The sequence below is a fragment of the Drosophila willistoni genome, unplaced genomic scaffold (assembly GCF_018902025.1).
Source record: "Drosophila willistoni isolate 14030-0811.24 unplaced genomic scaffold, UCI_dwil_1.1 Seg8.1, whole genome shotgun sequence".
Lineage (NCBI taxonomy): Eukaryota > Metazoa > Arthropoda > Insecta > Diptera > Drosophilidae > Drosophila > Drosophila willistoni.
In genome coordinates this window covers 26,050-43,667 of record NW_025814702.1, presented here as the reverse complement: position 1 = coordinate 43,667, position 17,618 = coordinate 26,050, and the positions used below count along the sequence as shown (strand labels likewise).

The following is a 17,618-nucleotide window of genomic DNA, read 5'->3' as shown; positions in this document are numbered from 1 at the left end:
AATATTATCCTATCAATTAATTTAGAACTTAACATTTTATGCTAAATATTTCAATGGCTTAGCCCGCCAAAGTATGCAACACAAATCGTTTTGATCTGCTGTCGCTTGGTGTCTTCAGTTGCTGTTGCTGCTGCTGTCGTTTTCTTAACTTTCCTAAGTTAATTAGCTCAAAATATGATAAAAATTAATATCAATTATCAAGGCGCTGGCTGTCAAGGACTCTCCAAGGATGATGATAATGATGACAACGACAAGAGAGAATAGAAGACGCACGAATAAGGACACAGATCAAGTGGAAGTGCAGGTCCCTGTGACTGTCATCAATGACGAAGTCCTTAATTATAATGCATATATATAGATTTTTTTTTTTTGCTGCTTGTCGAAGTGAAACTTGGATAGTGGAGAAAAGAAAACAAGGAGTTCATTAGCAGACTCTCTTTCTCTCTCTCTCACTCTCTCCTTCTATCGTTTACTCTTTCACTGTCTCTTTTCTCGGTTGGGCAAGGGCGACATCTTGCCAAGCAGCAGAAAGGAAACTAATAATTAACACTTTTTACTGCCAAGAGTCGATAATTGAATTACAGAGTGCAGTCAATGGCAGTTCAAACTCCCCTGCCACACCCCCCTCACACTCACAGTCTGAGAGGGGTGGAGGAGTCTTTCTCCTTCTTTTATTCTCTTCTTCTCAATATTTTTTTTGCCAAGCTGCCAGAAAAATATTCGCAAATGCAATCGCTTTCAAGGCAACAGACGGAGAGACGACAGAGGGAGAGAGACAGAGAGCAGCTAACTAAAGCAGAAGGCAAAAATTCAAATGCAATAGCAACAACAACAAAAACTGACGAGCAACCAAAATGAATTTTTAGCAAAAGCAAAAAAAAATAATACGAAAACATACAGAAAATGCTAAGGAAAAGGCAAGAAAAATGAGAAATGCAAGCAAAAAGGGAATGAAGCAGAAGAAGGAGGCGGCGACGGCTTCTTGGATCCTTGCATAAAAACGTTTAATTAAAATTCAAGAGGTTTTGTTTTCAAGCTGCAAGTTTACCCCCCTCTCTATCCACCGCCCTCTCGACACACACACACAGAGGGTCTCTGGGTTTAACTGTCTTGAGTAATAGTTTGTTCGCGGATGGAAGGAGGAGAGGTCGCCGTCGTCGTCAGAGGGGGGTGGCACCTAAAACGAGGGTCAGCTATGCAAATTGGCGTCTGTTTTGGATCGGCGTTAATTACTTTGAAGTAAAGGCAAATCCTTGGGGGATACAACAACAACAATGAGAGCAAACCAGAAAAGCAACAACAATGGCAACAATTGCATTGATGGATTTGAAATTTGATTAAAGTTTTTCTCTTTTTTTGCAACGCGCAACTGTAAAAAGTTTTACCAAATAGATTAAGATTTTTGAGGCAAAAATCTAGTCAACATTTCTTTGGGTGATGTAGAAGGATATTTTTGGAATAGAGTTCCGTTTTTAGCTTTACAGCAGACAAGCCATTTGAAAGAAGGAAAGCTTTAATCGCTTCGATTCGGGATGAAAATTCAAAATAGTCCTTTAAGAAAATATTTGTCTTTCCATAGTCTCTCTAGATATTCCAACCTATTTGGATCATGGTTGAAGAATAGCAATTTTAAACATTTCATGTAAATTTTGATCTAGTTTAACTAGTTTGAATCACTCACTATTAAATTGAATACTAGTTCTAGTTCTATTCTATCTTTTAGACTTCTTTATTATCCCAAAGGCATGCTAATATTGCCTCTATGAGTCTTTTTCTCCTCCTCCACCTTTTTCTCCTCTTCTTAATTTGATCATAACTTTGGTTTGACAAGAGAACACACTTAATTCATTTTTCTTACTTATATGTGTTCATTCTTTTTTATGATTTTGTTTATCCTTTTTTCACATTTGATTACTAGGAACAGGAAAAAAAATTGTCATATTTTCCAATGCCAAATATCTTAACCTAATACCAAATCTATTAACATTTTGTTTTTGGTCTAAAAGTAGCATACTTTTCAGCGCACGCAGGGGAGAGAAAAAAAAGTAGCATCGGTATGTTGATGATTGAGTCCTTTAGGCCTGGCATGGCGAAAGATTTCACGGCTAAACCTTTGCTGCCGACCCAGAACTGCAAACAACAATGCGATTCATGGGCGGCAGTTGGAAAATTTCAGAGTGCGGGGGGCTAGGAAGGGCAGGGCAGGGGGTTGGTGAATGCTCTGTGGCTCAAATTGAATGCAGTCGAAAATTTTTTTTTTGGTTCCTGCCATCGAGGTTTTGAGATCGAAGGAAGAGCAGGGCATTTGGGCATCAGATTGCAGTTGCGACTACCGCGTGCTGCATAATTTATGGCGCCTGTTTATGCCCAACCGGGCAACACAAGGGTTAAAGGAGGCGGAAGCTTTCACCTCGCGCCGCTCTCCCGATGGTGCCCATCGCTCTCCCCACGAAAGAACTCCCCACACTTCGCTCCAAGCGGGGCTTGGTGCCCTGCTCTTAATTAAGCTAGTTTTAGTGTCAAACTTACAAGTGAATAAAAAAGAACATTGAAGTGAGATTGCTGCAGTGCCCAATTTCTTGAAGGAAGACATTTTAAGGAAAAAATTCATTTAGCTGCCTACTTAGGAAATTCAACCCCCCTACGAATACATTTGGTCCTTCGAGCCGGATACTAAGATCCTCTCGAACCACTAGCATCGGTGGAATTTCATCCATATTTCAAGCTAAGTAATTTTTTTGCAAATTATAGGTATATGAGTACATGTACATGCCTCCAGCATCCGTACCCATACTCACATACATATAATTGTTGCCATTGATTCTCCTAATCCAAGTAAAAATTACTTTCGCGCAAATTTTTCCTCCTCAAAGGAGAGAAAATTTTGGTCCCCAAATTTTCATACATATATATGTGTCCAGTACATAAGGCGCCATATTGGTTCGCCCACTTCAAGTTTTTTCCTCGCACTTTGGCATATATAGGCCAAGTATATAAGGCGCCATATTTTATTTGCCTATTTCCAATATATATTTTTTCGCAATTTCAAAAAAATATTAACACATATGTATGTATGCAGTGAATCAAACCTACGAAAAAAGTGATCTCCTACATATAAGATATATATGTATATGCAAGCAGAGTGTGTGAATGTGACAAAAATTACAAACATATCCAGTGCTACATTAAATCCAAAAATAAAGGTTTTGTGCAAATACAGTCCACTCCTGGGAAAAGTGTGCGCGCAGTGAAAGGTGGTTTTCAACGAAGAGAAGAAAATTTTCAATACAAATAATAAAGATTTTTAAAAAAAAAAAACGAAAGTGAACCACCCTCTCACATATAAAAGCCACACTTAGACATTTCTGGTGACCAGACACCCTATAAAGTTGGGGGCATATCGGTTAGACACAGCAAAAGAAATCATATTAAAAAAAAAAAAAAAAAAAACATTAATTTATATAAAGAAATCCGATCCATTCACACCTCTGCATATCGCCATTCCATATTTTCATATTTAAAAAAAAAGAAAAAAGAGAAAAAGAAATTTTTAAATACATATATATATACTCCAACATTTTACATATCCATACACATACATATATATACATATTTTTCCATACATAAAATTTTACATATATATATACATATCCATACACATACATATATATACATATTTTTCCATACATAAAATTTTACATATATATATTCATATCCATATACATATACATATTTTTTCCATACATAAAATTTTACATATTGATTCCCATATACATATCCATACATACATACATTCCACAAAATTTCTAATTTTTTCGCACACAAATATATTTTTCCACCACCGCGAACAAATCCCGCTATCCCTTGCAGCCTATATACATACATACATACGAGCATACATAAGTACCGCTTAACTGCAGTATACCAGCACAGCTGCAAGCTCATGTGCCAAAGACCGGCACAAAGCAAACGACCAAAAGTAGCTGTGCTGTATACCCTAGGTTGGCAGGCACTTTGTGGGGTATATAGGTTGAAGGGTCACGTTGAGGAAAAAATCGAATAATATTTAATTGGTAAAAATTTGTGTTCCGCGTTTTTGTTTATTCTATTCCCACGCGTTCCAAGTCGTATTTTTTGGAGTTATATTTCAATTCCAAAATATTCCCACGTGCTCCAAGTCGTATTTTTGGAGTTACATTTCAAGTCCAAAATATTCCCACGTATTCCAAGTCGTATTTTTGGAGTTACATTTCAAGTCCAAAATATTCCCACGTGTTCCAAGTCGTATTTTTGGAGTTATATTTCAATTCCAAAGTATTCCCACGTATTCCAAGTCGTATTTTTGGAGTTACATTTCAAGTCCAAAATATTCCCACGTGTTCCAAGTCGTATTTTTTTGGAGTTATATTTCAATTCCAAAGTATTCCCACGTGTTCCAAGTCGTATCTTTGGAGTTAGATTCCAATTCCAAAGTGTTTCCAAGCGTTTCAAGTCGTATCTTTGGTTCTATTGCAATTCCAAAGTATTCCCACACGTTCCAAGTCGCATCTTTGGAGTTATATTGCAATTCCAAAGTATTCCCACACGTTCCAAGTCGTATCTTTGGAGTTAGATTCCAATTACAAAGTGTTTCCAAGCGTTTCAAGTCTTATCTTTGGTTCGATTTCAATTCCAAAGTGTTTCCACCCGCTCCAAGTCGCATCTTTGTAGTTATATTTGAATTCCAAGGTGTTCCAAGCCGTTCCTAGGGTTTTTTGGCAGTGTTCCAAGTCATTCCAAACGTACCAGCTCGTTTTCTGGTTTTTTTTTCAATCTATTTCAAGGCGTTTCAAAGCCGTTCTTCAAGTGGTTTGGTAGTGTTCCAGTTTTTCCCAAACGTTCCAGTTCGTCTTTTTGGCTAATTTTCAAGCCGTGCCAAGCCAGCTCACCACTTTATAACCGCCACTCTCTGGGGTTATGAGCACGAGCCCGTCAAAAGACGAGAAAGCAGCTGAGAACACTGCAGCCCCGAGCAAATCCTCAATTGCTGCTCCAGGTCAGCGCCAGAGGAGTACCAGCCCTACTACTCCTCCTTCCCGAGCATTTCAGACCCTCTCTAGTCCACTAACTCTCAAGTCCGCACCATCGAGCACGACCTTTCAGCAAGCCACGTCAGAGCCACGACGAGCAAGCCAAAAAGAGGTCAAATCATTGGTACCACTTCCACAGATTTTGGTAACCGCCCCAAGAGTCACTCGGTCCGAGACCAAAAGGGTTTTAGCTGCTTCCACCATGGCTTTGAAGAAGTTTGGTTCCATTTGCGATAAACTAAGTCAGTTTGAAGTCGACAACCACGTCACGTCACTGTCCGAGGTCAGCGTATTTACGCTCCAAGTCCGTCGTGATCGAGTTCAAGCGTTGTGGGAGAAGGTCGAGCAGGAATATGAGAAATGCGAGGCACTCATAGATGGTAAAGACGATAACTCTGAAGATTTAGCCATCCAAGCTAAATATGACAAATGCTATCAAGTTTACGAGCGATGCACGGCTCGATTAAACGAGCTTATCCATGAAAGGTCTGCTCCGACTCCTCCGAACCGTCATGCGCCTACCTCTGCACCAGCAGAACGAGGCTGTCGATTGCCACCCATTGACACAGAAGTCTTTACGGGAGATTATTTAAAATGGCCCACGTTCCGTGACTTGTTTACAGCCATCTACATAAGCGATTCGCGAATTTCCCCTGTTGAAAAGCTGTACCATCTCCTAGCGAAAACGAGGGGTGAAGCCAACCTCATTGTAGCAAAATTCCCGCTTACAAATGATGGTTTTGAAACGGCATGGAATGCACTTAAACAGCGTTTCGAAAATAAGCGACTTATCGTGAACAGCCAATTCCGAGCACTTCTTGACCTGCCTCAAATTTCCCATGAGTCCGGAAAAGCATTACAGGATCATCAGAATGCTCTGCAGGCATCCATTCGCGCTTTTGAGCACTGTGGCCTGCCAGTAACCACTTGGGGAGGCATGTTCGTATTTTTCTGTTCCATCAAATTGCCAAAGAATACCCTTTCATTATGGGAGCAATCTCTGGGAGACAAGACTGCCATTCCAGAGTGGCAAATGATGGACGATTTCCTCACTGAGCGGTTCCGTACGCTCGAAGCGGTGGAAAATACAACTGCAATGGCTATTTCGGTTCCCACATCGAAACCTCCACGAAATCCGATTCCAGCCACCCGAAAGGCTAATACATTTGAAGCCAAGGTGACCACCAAACCAAAATCCTGTGATCTCTGTATGAAGGAGAATCACCCGGTGCGTCGATGTCCCCGCTTCCTTCAGATGACGGTGCCAGAGAGGGTGGCATACATAAAGAAAAAGTCCCTTTGTCTGAACTGTTTCGCAAGAGGACATCAAGTAAAAGATTGTCCGAGTCAGCACAATTGCTTCACGTGCAAGGGGCGTCACAATACGCTCTTGCACAAGGACGCCCGACCGGAGAATAATCCAACGTCGGTCCCAGCTCAGCCCAGTTCGCACAATATTGTCCGGACTTACTTTACCTCTGAGGCAAGGTCCTCACGAGATAAGTTGCTAGGTACAGCGATCGTGGACTTTTGGCACAAGGGCACTACTTATGCTTCACGGGCGCTATTAGACCCGGCTTCTGAAGCCAATTTCATATCCGAAAGAATGTTCCGACTCATGAAGTTACCATTCCAAACTGTCAGGGCCGAAGTGACAGGCATTAACGGAAAGGTCAATAGAACCTTGAAGGTCTGTCACATAAGCATTCGGTCATCGCATGGACCTCCAGTCCAGATCGAGATAGAAGCGTTTGTCTTGTCCCAAGTTGCTGATGATTTGCCGTCATGTACGATAGCCCAAGCCACACTGGAAGGAATGCCCAATATTCCTCTAGCCGACCCCTCCTTCAGATTAAAGGCAAAGATCGATCTACTCCTTGGCATTGATGTAATACCAGCGGTGACTCTTTCCGGCATCCAGACCGAAGTGTGCGGATCTTTAATGGCTCAAGAGACGAGATTCGGTTGGGTCATTTCAGGCCCGTTGCAAGGGGTCCCCGTCAGTTCATGTGCCGCGTTCACCACGAGGGTCGCAGTTAGCAGAGAGGAGGGACTTGAAACTCTTCTCACAAGGTTTTGGGAGGTGGAGGATCTACCGGGCAAACCGGTAGAAGATTCTGACTCTGTTTGCGAGGTCAATTTCCAGAAGACCACAAGAAGAGATGTTGCGGGGAGATATACGGTCTCACTTCCGTTTCGAGATCCAACCAACATCAACCTTGGTCATTCCAGACCAGGGGCATTGGCTCAGTTCCTAAAAAACGAAAGCCGACTCCTTAAAAATATTCCGGCAAAAACTGAGTATGACGCCGTCATCCAAGAATATTTGGACTTGGGCCACATGCGTCAGGTTCCATTTGACGGCACTAATAACAATTTTTATTTGCCACACCATGCGGTTTTCAAGCCCGACAGCACCACAACAAAGGTACGGGTAGTTTTTAACGCCTCTAGCAAGTCCACCAACGGAGTAAGTCTCAACGACATACTTTACCCTGGTCCGGTACTTCAGTCCGATCTCACTACTCAGATTCTCAAGTGGCGTTTTTTCCGAGTAGTTTTCAATGCCGACATCACAAAAATGTACCGCCAAATTATGGTCGATCAAATCCACACGCCATTTCAGAGGATCCTGTTCCGAAATAAAGAGGGGCAACTTGGTGATTACGAGCTGAATACCGTCACGTTTGGCATTAACTGTGCTCCGTTCTTAGCCATCCGAGTACTTCAGCAACTCGCAAGTGATGTACAATCCAAATTTCCTTTGGCTAGCGATATTATCAAGTCCTATATGTATGTCGATGATGTCCTGGCAGGGGCTCATAATGAAACAACGGCAATCGCAATGGTCAATGAACTTCAAGACGCTCTTGGTTCAGCTGGCTTTCCCTTGCGCAAGTGGACATCGAATGTGAAGAGCGTGCTCAGTTGTATTCCAAAGAGTCATTTACTGAATGCTGATTTCCTCGACATCGAAGAGGCCAGCACAGCGAAAACACTGGGAATCCGATGGAAAGCGACTACGGATGAGTTTTATTTTGTCATCTCACCCCAAGATGTCAAGTCAGCTTATACTAAGCGAGAAGTCCTCGGGCAGATCGCCAAGCTATTCGATCCCGCTGGCTGGCTGGCTCCCTTTGTGATTCAAGCCAAGGTGTTTATGCAAGAGCTCTGGTTACAAGAGCTAGGGTGGGATGATCAATTGCCCAGTGAACTCCATCACAGGTGGCAGGATTTTACAAAGAGCTACTCCTTCCTTGACCAGATCCGAATTCCACGATGGGTTCTTCATGACCCAAATTCCGACATCCAATTCCATTGTTTTTGCGATGCGTCACAGCGGGCTTATGGTGCCGCAATTTACGTGCGCGTTAGCAATGACCAAGGCATATCATGCTGCCTTCTTGCAGCGAAATCTAGAGTCGCCCCGGTTAAAACGGTTTCATTGCCCCGCCTTGAATTATGCGGAGCTACACTTTTAGCGGAACTGGCAGCTGCAGTTCTTCCGCAACTTCCAGTTGATAATGCGGAGGCTTTTTATTGGTCAGATTCCACCGTCGTACTGTCGTGGTTAAATAAGCCACCCTGCACATGGACAACGTTTGTCGCAAATCGGGTAGCAAAGATTGTGACGGCAACAAACGACGCCCCATGGAATCACGTTCGTTCAGAGGACAACCCAGCAGATCTCCCTAGCCGCGGCCTGAGTGCGCAGGAATTGGTACACAAGGATTTGTGGTGGCACGGCCCACCATGGCTACGGGAACCACAAGAGTCCTGGCAGCGAGCGACACCACTCCCACTAGACACTGCCTTGGAGAAGCGGGTAGTGAAGGTCCACGTCGCGATCGCTAAGCCAGCCAACGAGATATTATCTCGTTTTTCCAATCTGGCACGTGCCTTACGAGTGATAGCATATGTGATCCGTTTCGGCAGAAGGTGTCGTAAACTGCCAAACGATTACTCCGGGGAGGTGACCTCTAGCGAGATCAATCAAGTACTCCAGGCGTTGATCCGAGTCACTCAGCGTGATTACTTTCCGACGGAACATCGGTGTCTACAGCAGAAGAAATCTCTGCCCACGTCTAGCACCATTCTCAATTTGAATCCTTTCATTGACGCATCAGGTGTGATCCGAGCATGTGGGCGCGTGCAACAAGCAGCGGCCCTTAGTTACGATGAGCGTAACCCCATTCTGTTGCCAGTAGTAAGTCCGTTGTCCCGGCTGTTGGTGCTTTTCACGCATCAGATCTCTCTCCATGGGGGCAGCCAACTGGTAGTCCGTCTCATCCGACAGAGATACTGGATTCCAAGACTGCGGAATCTAGTAAAATCGGTGGTCAATTCATGCAAAGTCTGTGTGATTTATAAAAGAAGGCTGCAATCACAGCTAATGGGCACCCTTCCGGCCCAGCGAACTACTTTCGCACGTCCTTTCACGACCACCGGTATAGATTTTGCAGGTCCTTTCGACATCAAGAGTTTCACCGGCCGCGCTTGCCGCATATCAAAGGGATATGTGTGTGTCTTTGTTTGCTTTTCCACCAAAGCCATTCACCTTGAGGCAACTTCGGATTTGAGTACCGAAGCATTTCTGGCAGCATTCGCTCGCTTTGTATCGAGGCGAGGGTGTCCCCAGCAAGTGCAGTCCGACAACGGGAAAAACTTCGTAGGTGCATCCAGAGTGCTTGAAAAAGATTTCCTAAATGCTACCCAGCAGAAAATATTATCCCACTACAGCCATCAGAATCTGTCCTGGCATTTCATCCCTCCCGGGGCACCACACATGGGAGGGTTGTGGGAGGCTGGAGTTAAGAGTTTTAAAACTCTGTTCTACAAGGCCACTTCCAACCAAAGGTATACTTTTGAAGAGTTCTCTACGCTGCTGGCTAAGGTAGAGGCGTGTTTGAACTCGCGGCCGATTTCTCCTATGTCTGAAGACCCCACCGACTCTTTAGCTTTGACCCCAGGCCATTTCCTAGTTGGCGGTCCATTGCTATCCGTGACGGAACCTGAAATCAAGGATCAGGTACCGTCTATCATTAACCGGTGGCAGCGTCTGAAGGCCGTGAGTCAGCATTTCTGCACCCGATGGAAAGACGAGTATCTGAAGGAGCTACATAAGCGCAATAAGTGGCGATTCCCTTCTAAAAATCTTGAAGTGGGCGATCTGGTGGTACTCAAAGACGACAATCTTCCATTTAATGAATGGCGTCTCGGGCGAATCCACCAGACACACCCTGGCAGTGACGGCAATGTCCGCGTCGTCGAACTGCTTACCGCTCGCGGTATTGTGAAGCGTCCCGTCGCAAAGTTGATCTTTCTTCCTCCAGAAGAAAGAATTCAAACCCATTACGTAAAACTACAGTAGCGTCCAGCACTTGGTCCTTCCTCCCAAGGAAGAAGGGCCGAGCTGCCAGTAGTAATATGTGTTTTATCGTCCTACATTAATCCGCTTTCTTCATTATTTGTCCCGGCAGCTTCCTGATATTCGTCAACCTAGATCCCGTTTCCATGGCTCCGAGACCGCGTTCAGTACAGGCATCGAAAGAGGAGCGCAGATGTTCGCGAGGAACTGAGTCCTTCCGTTGCCGAGTCTGTCGCGGAATCCATCCTCTGAAGCGATGCCGTCGCTTCCTGCGGCTGAACGTGGAGAAGAGGATGAGGGCAGTGCTGGCGAATAAGTACTGCGCCAATTGCCTGGCCCACCAACATTCCGGAGGAAGCTGCTTAAGCGGTGATAAGTGCCGAATCTGTGAGGAGGATCACCACACGCTGCTTCACTTCCATGAACAGCCACGTCGACGCACTCCAAGCTCCGTCGTACGCCGAGTCACCCCCGAGTCCTCCAGACGAAGGGTCGCGCCAACGCCAGCCTCCGATCCGAAACTGACCTTGACCACACTGCTGCAGCACCGCAATCCGCATCTGATGCCCACGGCGATGGTGCGCATTGAGACGGAGGGAAAAACCTTCGACGTGAAGGCCCTGGTGGACCCTTGTTCTGCGGTATCGTCGATGGCGACGTCATTGGCCACGGCCTTCAAGTTGACAGCCGTCAATATAGGGGCAGAGAAAGCGGTGGCAGCAGTGATCCGGTCCCCAATCAGTGAAGGATGGCGATTGGAGGCGATCCTGAAGGTGGTCGATGGCTTGTGCTGCCGCACTCCAAGCGCTCCGGTGGACCCACAGATCGCCAAAAAGTTTGAGGGCATCGTCCTGGCGGATGAGACGTTCTACCGACCGTCGTCAGTGTCTCTGGTCCTGGGCGCGGATGTGATCACGGAGGTCATGCTAGAAGGGAGTCTACCTGGGGTTGGCGGGCGGCCGATTGCGATGCGCACAGTTTTTGGCTGGACCCTGTCCGGAGCGTGCCATTAAACTGCCTGGGTCTTGCACTCCTGCAAGGGGGGGAGCATGTTTATGCCCAACCGGGCAACACAAGGGTTAAAGGAGGCGGAAGCTTTCACCTCGCGCCGCTCTCCCGATGGTGCCCATCGCTCTCCCCACGAAAGAACTCCCCACACTTCGCTCCAAGCGGGGCTTGGTGCCCTGCTCTTAATTAAGCTAGTTTTAGTGTCAAACTTACAAGTGAATAAAAAAGAACATTGAAGTGAGATTGCTGCAGTGCCCAATTTCTTGAAGGAAGACATTTTAAGGAAAAAATTCATTTAGCTGCCTACTTAGGAAATTCAACCCCCCTACGAATACAGCGCCCAATGCCGAGGCATTCGTCCCCCTCTCTTCTCTCTCCGCCCTCTGCACTCTATTTGACTCTTGTTGGAAAATTTTTTGTTTGGTTTTTGCTTCCGATTTCGCATTTTGCCTTTGACACTGGCTAAAGGGGTTATGTGCTCCTCCGCCTCATCATTTGCCACTCTTCACATTGCTTCTTCTTCTTCGGCTTTCTCCTGTCTGTTCGTCTGTCTGCATGTGGAACTTTTTGCAGTTTTTCCGTGACTGGGATTTTGCGTCTTCCCGTTTGCCGTTTTTCAAATGTCTGCGCCATGTGCATGCTAAATGTTACCCCTCTCAACCAGAAAGTGGGCCTGAAGGAAGGAGGCTAAGATAACCTGCACTAATGAAGTGTGACTCTTGGCCAAAAAATGGGCGCCCTTTTTAAGCTGCTTCTCCCTTTTACTTTTTTTATTGCGTATGCGTAATGAATTTTAATTAGTAATCAAAAAAAACCTTTAAACAAATCTAAATATATTAAACCTTAAAACAGAGTTAAAAGATTAATATTAATATTTGCATCTATATAAACATTTTTATTTATTTCCTAAATTGTATTAGATTTATCTCGACTTTAGTTTGATAGAAAGATTTATCTTAACTTATCATTTTTTTAGTTTTTAAATCATTTTTTTTACGGTTTTTAAATGGAAAGTTTAGGAATTTTATTTTTCAAACAAATGGATTGCAATTTTAATAAGAAATCGTAAATAAAATGAGAAAGTAAATAAAATCAATGCCGAATAAGCCATATAGAAGGAATAGCAAATATTTTTAGACATTTCTTAATAACGAAATACACATTGATAAAACCAGAAAATTTAAAAATTTCTCAAAAACAATTAGCATGGTGTAACAATTTTATGACAATGCGAAAGACACTTATAGGATTGACTTCCTGACTGAAATAGCCTTTTATTGATAAATATTAAAAAGAAAATGTTTGGTCAAAAAAAGAATTGACAATCAATCCCTTAGTTTGTGTTTGAAAATAAATTTAAAATAATTTCTATAATCTGATTGAAGTACCATTAACAATTAATATTATTATTCGAAATGGTCTTTTGATGAAATTTTTATTACTATTATATGTATAGGATATAGTTGCAAACTATCAACTGTTTTACAAGCATTGGCAACTAAGGCCTTCGGCATAGACGAAAACTACATCATACATTAGCCTGGGTTTTGAACCCGTATCCTCGTTGTTCAGTTGTCTAAATTGATGAAATTTATACATGTAAAGTCATTTAGATTTACAACAAAAATTCAAGTATCGATTCCAGTCGAAAATATCGATGCCTCTAACCGATGCACTAAACCAAAATTCAAATCTCTTTCCAAATTAGCAAAACAAAAATAAAAATTTGGACTTGAGTTTTGAGTTGGTTTTAAATGCGGCCCTCAAATTGATTTCATGCATTTTCTTTTCTTGCTTTGGATATCTGTGAAACTTGTGTAGGCCATGTAAAATGAAAGCAAAACATGAATTTTCAACTAGACGCTTCACTTTTCTATTTGGCCCACTTGAGAGAGATGATATTCCCACGTTCAATTCCAACCACTTTAGTTACCTATTCTCCTTTTGCTCTTGCCTTTGGAATCCTTGACTGCATTTTTGCTAACAAGAGGAGAATCATTTACCTGATATCCGATTGTGATTCTGATTACCCTCTCAATGTCTGTCTATGGCTCTTTGGGTGTGTGTGTTTGTGTGTGTGTTTGTGTGTATGTGTTGGTAAGTATATCCGTGTGTATGTTGTTTCCGTTTTGCTTCGTTTGATTTCGATTCTAATTGTTTTCCCTCCTTCCAAATCTCTATCCCTTTTCCACCCTCCCTTTTGGGCCCACCGATTGCTGTTGTCTGTGCAAATTACCTCTGAGCTGAGGGCCTGTTGTTAGACCAGAAAAAACAACAACAACAACAACAGCAACAGCAGCAACAACTTAGCCAACCCCAAATGGGCAAATAATTATTTGCCACTCCTCTTCAACCTCTCCCCCACATCATGGAGCTTGCCTGGAGGCAAAAATTAAGCAAATATCACGTCGTTCACATTCGAACTTTTTTGGACAAAAATCAGCCAATGGAGTGAATCAGAGGATGAGACCATGAGAATAGAATGGGAATCGAAGTTGGAAATGGATACAATGCCAGCCATGAAACTTAATCCAGGAGTAACCGAAATTCTTCAACAAAGTGCGTGTGAAAATTCTCTGGTTCAGTCTGTGTATCCACCCAAAAAAAGTTTTCCTAGGATTGAGTTGAAGGAATACGGACAAGTGAAGAGGGTGTGCGTCCCTTTCCCCCATTTGTATTTCTGATTTTGTTTTTTGAGGGAGTTTAATTACGAAAAGTGCTTGAATTCCGAAAAGAGATTGAGTTTTAATATTCATACAAAATGAATGCTATAATGAGTCCATTCTCTCCCACACAGGAACAATTTACTTTGATAGACAGACAGTCAATTTTAGATAGATTTTCAAGACGGTATTGAGTAAATTTATGCAAATTGAAAGGAGCCCAGACCTCTAGAGTATATTACACTTTTTTAAAGAATTTTGCTGCGCTGATTTCGAATCTGATAATGGCTTTTACATTTTGCTTGCCAAATCTCTAGATCCAAGGCATATCGGTCCATAGAATCATTTCGAAATAAAAGTGAGTATATTATGTGATCTCACTACAATAATATGACCATTCACAATGCCATCATTAGCTCGACTATTCTTTGCAAAGGTATCATAGGAATGAACTTTTATGTAAAAGTGCCTACAGATAAGATACTTAGAAGTAATTTGGGTGCTTTGAGACAGTAAATATGTACAGTTTAAAATTTAAAAACTGTTTCACAACTTTTACTATTTATAAATAAAAGCGTGTGCATATTTTCATGTGCGAACTTTACTCTCTCAAAGCATCTTAATTTCCCTCTAATGTAATTAAAGGTTAAGAAGAAATTTGGGAGTTTTGAAACACTAGTTGAACTTTAAAACTCAAAAAATATCTAACATTTCCCTTTTAACATAACTAATAAATTTTATAGATTGATATTTTGAAGACTATAAAGTGAACTTAACCCATATTTTTCTAAAATTTGAAATTTTGACGCTGTTGTTTGAATGTCTTAGATTATTTTAACAAATTGGACATAAACTATTTGGACTTTAAGAAGAACCTAGGGCTGTATTGTGTTACTGTGATGGGTTGATGTAGGACTATGTTGGAAATAAGCTCCTCTAAGTATGCAATAGGCTGGAAGTGTTTAATATTTCCAAAAAGTTTATAACTTTTCGTATGCCTTGTACCTTACAAATTGTGTATAAGCAATGCTTGATTTTAGAATTATATTTATATGTTTCAAAAATAGAATTGATTACTGTATTGCGAAAAGTTTACCCCCTAAAGTATGCAAACAGTACAGGAATTCGCTTGTTAAGACAAATATACTATTTTAGTTGTCCTGGGGGCTTAATACTGACATACATTAATGGGCTAAGTTCTTTGAAATCACGGTCCTATATCCATCTATGCTAAGGATGGTCCGATATGAGATTTCTTTTTCCTTGCCAATATGCCTTGTATAACGATATTGGTAACGTTTGATGTCGTTTGAGTTACGGTTATTGCGATTATTCCTCATAGAAATATAAATGTTGATCTACTGAGGATTTGATGCTATTGGAATGCTCTTATCTAAGGTAAGTGGAGAGTGCCTCCTGGGATAGTCAGATCAGCTTAGAGACTAAATGATAGTTTAGTCATTTACATCTGTTATATTCCATGTCATTAGTTGTCTCTTACCTCTACTCATTATGTACACTCAGTCTCTCTATCCATGTCTTCCTCGTCACTCTTCAAAAGCATTTCAGCCTCAATTTGAAGTCATCAAAGTTGATACTAGAGGGGATTGTTGGTGGTGTCATTATCACCATCGGCTGTGTCCTAGAACAATTAAGTTCTAAATAACAACACAGTGAAGAGGACTTTAAGGCACCAAGAAACGCCCTCTATGCCTAAACTCGTTCATGTCATATTGTCCCCCGCTCGCTTCACCCCTTTTTCTAACACAAAGAAAAACTTGAGGAAAAAGTCACGTCTAATTACACACACATCTTGAAGCTGCTTTTTGACCTGGTTGAGACATGGTTTTTAAGAGGGGCGTTAGGGGGGGGGGAAATGATGTTGGTTTGGTCCTCGCTAAATTGGTTTTAAAAGCCACAGTAAGAACATTATGAGAGTGGGGCCCATAAGCGTGAGAACGTGAGCAATTATTATGTTTAAATGGAAGACTAATCCCTAAGCCATTTAAGAAATGGGACCAAGGACCGCCCCATCTACACCCACACACACACACGCAAACCATTAATGAAAATAAAGAAAATAATTCAATTTTTCTTGAAAATCAAAAATCGATGGAAAAAGAAGACAGAAATAACAGAGAGGTACAGTCACCACAAGGCAAAAAAAAAAACCAAATAGTTGAAATTCACCAATCACGCACAAAGAATTACACACAGAGTAAGAGATGGAGAGAGATAAAAGGGGAGATGAGTATGTGAGAGAAGAAGGGGCAATGGTTTTTGGCCCCAGTCTTGTGAATTAACAATTCCTTTCAATTAAGTGCGCAACCGACAAAAAGAAAAGGAAACACACACAAACCGACACGACGAGGAGGAGGAGGAGGAGGAGGACGAGAAAAAAATTGATAGGGTCGGCCAGCGATATTTTCGTTTCAATAAAAATCAGCAATAGCAGAGCAAATGAAAAGCGTTGCAACAGACCCCCCGCCCCAACCAACAGATTGGATAACTCCAACAGGGAAGAGGAGTACAGAGAGAGAGAGAGAGAGAGGGAAAGCAAGGTTGGTTAGGGTTGCCATCCGAAATCAGCAGCAACTGTAACAAGTTTCGTGTTTCCCCCTTTTTTTTACAGTTCTTCGTTACAGTCAATCAGTTTTGCATGAGCGATTTCTTTACTCGTTTGCGCCAAACTCTACAATTTACTTACTCCCCCTACTCCCTCTCTCTCATCTTCTCTCCCTCTGTTTGTGCCACTAAAAAGGGAAGAGGATAGTAGGGAACCTGGTATAACGTTACCTAAAAGGTTTACATCATTTTGTAGAGTTCTTTTCCCTTTTTAGCGACACAAAACTTGTTTGTTCTCTAGAAAACATTTCTCTGCCAAAGCCCAAAGTTTATCTAACAAATTTTTGCCAGTGATACAAGTCAACTGAGAATTCAAGCACCACATGAAACATATTTCGTTTTGGAAAAATTGCAAATGAAAAAAGATATACATGAAGTAATATTTTTTAAAAATAAGTATTGAGTTAAATGAGTTAAAAGAAAACAATTTTTGTAATTATTCGAACATATCATAAATTTATCACCCTTATGAGCAGTGGCAAAGAAAGGAGGAAGCTGGAGATAATATAAAATATAGAAAGGGATCTGCGATATTTGCTTTCTAAACCTTAAGTTTTTCTTCCTTAGCTTACTTATATCCATAATACATTTTATCATAAGGTTCCTCGATCTACATTGAAGTAAGATACGTTCTAAGTCCGCCAATAGCTAGAGAAGTCGGTTCCCAGAACATTTTCTTTCTAAAACTTAAAAAATTAGAAAAGTTAGTCTTGACTTTTCTAATAAGTAAACTGCTAGAACTAGTTGCGAATTACATTCGCTTTATTTGCAAATGTCCATATTGGATTTTCACCTTAGCATAAATTTCACATTACATTTCATATATGTATTTATTAAAGACCAAATTGAAGCACCCCAATTGAATACTGTTCTCTTTGATGGCTT

The 17,618-nt window shown here is 41.9% G+C and overlaps 2 protein-coding genes across 2 annotated transcripts; both read left to right on the top strand.

The window, feature by feature from the left end:
• The first annotated feature begins 2,509 nt into the window (after nucleotides 1-2,509).
• On the top strand, nucleotides 2,510-11,523 carry LOC124461990. Its single transcript, XM_047013390.1, has 2 exons — nucleotides 2,510-2,729; nucleotides 10,550-11,523. Exon 2 carries the CDS (start codon nucleotides 10,584-10,586, stop codon nucleotides 11,448-11,450), a length of 867 nt encoding a protein of 288 aa, XP_046869346.1. The 5' UTR covers nucleotides 2,510-2,729; nucleotides 10,550-10,583; the 3' UTR covers nucleotides 11,451-11,523.
• On the top strand, nucleotides 5,272-10,440 carry LOC124461992. The gene is made up of 3 exons (XM_047013392.1): nucleotides 5,272-5,449; nucleotides 6,392-7,999; nucleotides 8,480-10,440. The coding sequence occupies exons 1-3, from the start codon at nucleotides 5,272-5,274 to the stop codon at nucleotides 10,438-10,440; spliced, it is 3,747 nt and encodes a 1,248-aa protein (XP_046869348.1).
• Nucleotides 11,524-17,618: the final 6,095 nt, after the last annotated feature.

Bases quoted from the DNA above. Each gene is read 5' to 3' on its own strand.
- LOC124461990 (XM_047013390.1), top strand. From the start codon at position 10,584: ATGGCTCCGAGACCGCGTTCAGTACAGGCATCGAAAGAGGAGCGCAGA.
- LOC124461992 (XM_047013392.1), top strand. From the start codon at position 5,272: ATGGCTTTGAAGAAGTTTGGTTCCATTTGCGATAAACTAAGTCAGTTT. The intron at 5,450-6,391 runs GTAAAGACGATA...GTTTCGCAAGAG, and splicing joins ATGCGAGGCACTCATAGATG to GACATCAAGTAAAAGATTGT. The intron at 8,000-8,479 runs GTATTCCAAAGA...GCCTTCTTGCAG, and splicing joins TGTGAAGAGCGTGCTCAGTT to CGAAATCTAGAGTCGCCCCG.